Source organism: Myotis brandtii, unplaced genomic scaffold (genome assembly GCF_000412655.1).
Source record: "Myotis brandtii unplaced genomic scaffold, ASM41265v1 scaffold240, whole genome shotgun sequence".
Classification (NCBI taxonomy): Eukaryota; Metazoa; Chordata; class Mammalia; order Chiroptera; family Vespertilionidae; genus Myotis; species Myotis brandtii.
Window position 1 is genome coordinate 3,125,756 of NW_005359064.1, and position 4,531 is coordinate 3,130,286.

Below are 4,531 nucleotides of genomic sequence, written 5' to 3' on the forward strand. Positions count from 1 at the left end.
GAGAGAACCTGGGCGAGCTACCCGGCTGCTCCCGCGGAGCCCGGCGGTCCGTGCCCCCTTCTCCGTTCCCTGTGTGCCGTTTACCCAGCAGATCGTCCTGGATAGTTATCTTTAACCCGTTCACTGCCACGCGTCCAAAACGAAACCATCCCCACAGGCGTCGGACTCCGTGCGTCTTCCCTGCATCCTTTCTGGTTAGGAGTTTGCGGTGGGCAGCGGGGAGGGAGCAGACCGCCGGTTCCGATCCAGATACACCGAGAGACCGGGTCATCTCCTTCAGCAGCTGGGAAGAGAGGCCACCGCAGGATCCACGCACATCCACTGCTCCCTAATTGCTTTTTGGGCAAATTCCTAACCGTGCCTGGCGTCCAGTCGAGCGGGCAGGCATGGGCTGTTTGGGCAACAGCAAGACAACAGAAGACCAGGGCGTCGATGAAAAGGAAAGACGCGAGGCCAACAAAAAGATCGAGAAGCAGTTGCAGAAGGAGCGCCTGGCTTACAAAGCGACCCACCGCCTGCTTCTACTGGGTAAGGCGGGAGGGGCGGCGGCTGCCAGGCCCGGAGCGCACTGCGTTGGAGAGGATAATTGCTCAGTGTGGGTTGGTGTGAACGATGGCAAGGGCATCGGGCTACAGATCTCAGCATTCTTTCTGTTTGTTTTGCAGGGGCTGGTGAGTCTGGGAAAAGCACTATCGTCAAACAAATGAGGATCCTGCACGTCAATGGATTTAATCCCGAGTAAGAAATGATCGATTTAGGTTTTGCTTCGAATACACCTTTTAGGGAGAAAAATATACACTGAGGGGCCAGATTATTATGACCACCCCATCAGTACAATGAAGTGAATTAGTTATGCAAATAATAATAATAATAATAAAACCTTGCAAGTATTTGCTTAGGAAGTTTTCAATATTCAGTATTTTTGGAAGTGTCAATGAAGTACTGATGGGGTGGTCATAATAATCTGGACACTCAGTGTAAGAGTGTATTGTTGAATTTGGTATATTTAGGTAAATCCTTTCTCTAGGTAAAAAAATAACTTGCTTAACAAAATATGATTTATTAGGCATTCTTGAGGTATTGATCTGCATTCTTGGTACTGCTCTGAACACACTTAACCAACATGTCAATATATACTTTTCTCTATATCATTTGTCTGCATCTATTTTAATTCATACCTATCAACACATGGATAGATTCAAATCAAATATATTTGCAGGTGTAGCTGTATAGTTTTTATATGCAGTGTTCATGACAGGCTTGCCATGTTTTGTGCAACATGTGTGGTTGTATAAAGCTATAGATTGTGTTGTGTGCATTCAAGTTTGTTTAGAGTACAAACTAGAAAAGGGGCATGTTTTCCTTTCCCAGATAAAAACTTTGCCGATAAAAACTGTTGTTCTGGGGTTGGTGTTGACCTCTAGGAAAACCAGTCTAGCCAGGGGCTGCAGCTGGAAATTTAAAGTTCCACCCAATTCATTCATATCAGTGCTGACGACAAATTAAGTTAATAACAGTTCTCTTTTAATACAGGGAAAAGAAGCAGAAAATCCTGGACATCCGGAAAAATGTTAAAGATGCTATCGTGGTAAGGACTTTTACTTAATGGTTGTTTGCTAGAAAAGTTAAGTACTCTGCTCTCTACAACTAAGTAGACAGAAATTATACATTAGCTTCTCATACATGGAGCCTGTGTTATATTCATCCACAAATATGTTTTTCTTTATTCTGTTTTAGACAATTATTTCAGCGATGAGTACTATAATACCTCCAGTTCCACTGGCCAACCCAGAAAATCAATTTCGATCAGACTACATCAAGAGTATAGCCCCTATCACTGACTTTGAATATTCCCAGGTATGTAAATCTTTACTGAAATAATTTAAGTGGTGCAAGATGGAACCTTTTTTTCTTTTTTTACCTCACCCAAAGATATGTTTACTGATTTTTAGAGAGAAACAGAGACAGGGAGACGGGGAGAGAGAGAGAGAGAAAAGAAAGAGAGAGAGAGAGAGAGAGAGAGAGAGAGAGAGAGAAAACATCAATGTGAGAGAGAAACATCAATTGGTTACCTCCCTTACAAGCCCCGACGGGGGATCAAGCCTTCAACCTAGGTATGTGCCGTGACCGGGAATCGAACCCACAGCCTTTTGGTGTACAAGATGAGACTCCAACCAACGGAGCCGCACCAGCCAGGGCAGAGTCATTTCTAATGAGGTGGCTTACTGAGAATCAATATTAACATTAATTCATGGTTGACTTCACAAATCTAACTCTGCTTAAAAGAAATGTTTTCCTCTGTATCAAAATATTAACATTGGTTAAAAATATTAAAAACAATACAATTATAAAAAATGCTTTTATGAATGTATTGGTGAGATTGATAACCAGGGAGACAGCATACCTTTAAGAAAAACCTATAGAACTTTTTCTTATCTGTATTTCTAAATTAACGAATAGTTTCCAAGAGAATAAGTAAGTAGAAATTCCACAAGTAAAGAGAAGTACTCTCTGATATGTGATTGCCTCTGAGGGAAAATTAGAACAGAATTCAGTTTACTTTTTTAAGGGATGTGTCCTTCAGATCAAATGAGAAGAGAATGCATGCTGTAAATAATAATGTGGATTACTTCTGAACGTTTACTACATGATAGGAAAATGTAGTTCATTTTACATCTGCAGATTTAGGACTGCTTTCCTAATCACTTGCATGGTGGTATTGCTTTAAAAGGATGATATGAATATTAGTTTTCTCTTGTTTTGGAATAAACATTTCTTTATATTATTGTTTGGCAAGTAGATCAAGCATGTTTCATAGAAAAATATACTTGTTAAATTTCTCAGAAAATCATTTTTGTTACAGTTGTGCTAAAAAAAAAAAGCATATGTTTGTGCTGTGTATGTGTACCCATCAATAGCAGTATTTCAAAGTTTTTACTGCCTGGCATGGTGGGCTTGAGACAATTTTCATTCTCAGAATCCTCTCTTCCAAAAAAAGCTGGTGCAGAAACCAGCATGTACAATAGATAGGTCCTGCCCTGCTCTTACTGAAGTTCAGGCAGCGTGCACCTGCTCAGCCCTACCCTTCTCTTCAGCACAACACGGTTGTCCTGTGGGCTCTGGATTGGGATGGCGAATAAGAATTACTTTTGTTTTTTTAGATTTTATTTGCATCCTATAATGGGATTATTGTTTCTGATAAGCATTCCAATGTAGCCAGTGAGATCTCTAGAATTTTTAAAAAGGATTCAGGGGTAGCAAAATGGCTAGAAAAAGAGATAAGGTATCTGGCACAGCAGAGCCCACTGTTTTTCACTGAACTGTGTCTTTAATTGATTGGATGGCTTGGAGGGGGAATAAAGGGGATGATGTGGGGGGCAGGGGGATAGGTAGTGCCAAAGCAGTGCTTCAGCCAGCTAGAGCTGTGGGATGTCCTCCAGCACCCTGTGACATTTTATGTAATGTGGCAGTCACGTCACCCCAAACCACGAGGTCCTAGCTGAAATCAGGAGTGGCATGCCCATTCAGCTTCAGATTTACACATTTATAAACACATATTTATGTTCTCAATTTTGCCCTGTCGTGTTCACCTAAAAGTAATCATAAAATATCTTATATATGGTTCTGATGTAGGAAAAAGTTATTCTTGGCATATAATGAGAAATTAGAACTAAGGTGTATTAATCACACATTTTCTTTCTTGTTCATGACAAACTCACACATGATAAACATATTCCATATTTAATCTGAAGTTCAGAAACAGTAACTCTCAAGTGGATTTCTATGGAATCCAAAGCACCTAATTTGTGAACATGTTGATTAAGTTAAATCATATTATTAATTTTAAAAAATAAACTTGAGAAACCATTTCCTTTGCACACATGTATTTTCATATAGATATGTTAAGGCTACTTAAAAATGGTTATCAGAATCAAAATTAATAAAAGAGAATTGGGAACCTGAAGATGCAAATCTATAATAATAAAAGTGTAATATGCTAATTAGACCAGACAGCCGAAAGACCTTCCTGAAGAAGATAGGGCTGCGAGGGCCGAGACCCTTGCACGAATTTCGTGCATCAGGCCTCTAGTGTAATTATAATGGTCTTTCAGAGGTAATATTTTTTTGGTAGTTTTTAAGCCTAACATTCTGTTGTCATCTGTGTCTCTGTCCTTTTCAAATGAGATTATTATGTTGATAAAAGAGCCTATCTATACTAATAAAAGACAAAAGAAGATAGGGCTGCGAGGGCCGAGCCCCTTGCACGAATTTCGTGCATCAGGCCTCTAGTGTAATTATAATGGTCTTTCAGAGGTAATATTTTTTTGGTAGTTTTTAAGCCTAACATTCTGTTGTCATCTGTGTCTCTGTCCTTTTCAAATGAGATTATTATGTTGATAAAAGAGCCTATCTATACTAATAAAAGACAAAGATGCTAATTGACCATACCTTCGCTATGCCCTAAGCCACACTCACCAGCCAATCAGAGCAACTATATGCAAATTAACCCAACCAAGATGGCGGCCAGCAG

The 4,531-nt window shown here is 39.9% G+C and overlaps 1 protein-coding gene across 5 annotated transcripts in view; it reads left to right on the forward strand.

Moving 5' to 3' along the window:
- Positions 1 to 4,531, forward strand: part of GNAL (guanine nucleotide binding protein (G protein), alpha activating activity polypeptide, olfactory type) — an 87,712-nt gene that overhangs the window by 490 nt on the left and 82,691 nt on the right. For 2 of the 5 annotated variants that reach the window (XM_005866901.2, XM_005866902.2), the window contains exons 2-5: positions 158 to 528; positions 666 to 738; positions 1,534 to 1,588; positions 1,738 to 1,857. In XM_005866901.2, the coding sequence (XP_005866963.1) occupies positions 387 to 528; positions 666 to 738; positions 1,534 to 1,588; positions 1,738 to 1,857 (390 nt within the window). In that variant the 5' untranslated portion in view covers positions 158 to 386. Of the gene's footprint in view, positions 1 to 6; positions 529 to 665; positions 739 to 1,533; positions 1,589 to 1,737; positions 1,858 to 4,531 lie in introns of those variants that run through there. The other 3 variants (XM_005866903.2, XM_005866904.2, XM_014540272.1) reach the window with 2 other exon arrangements.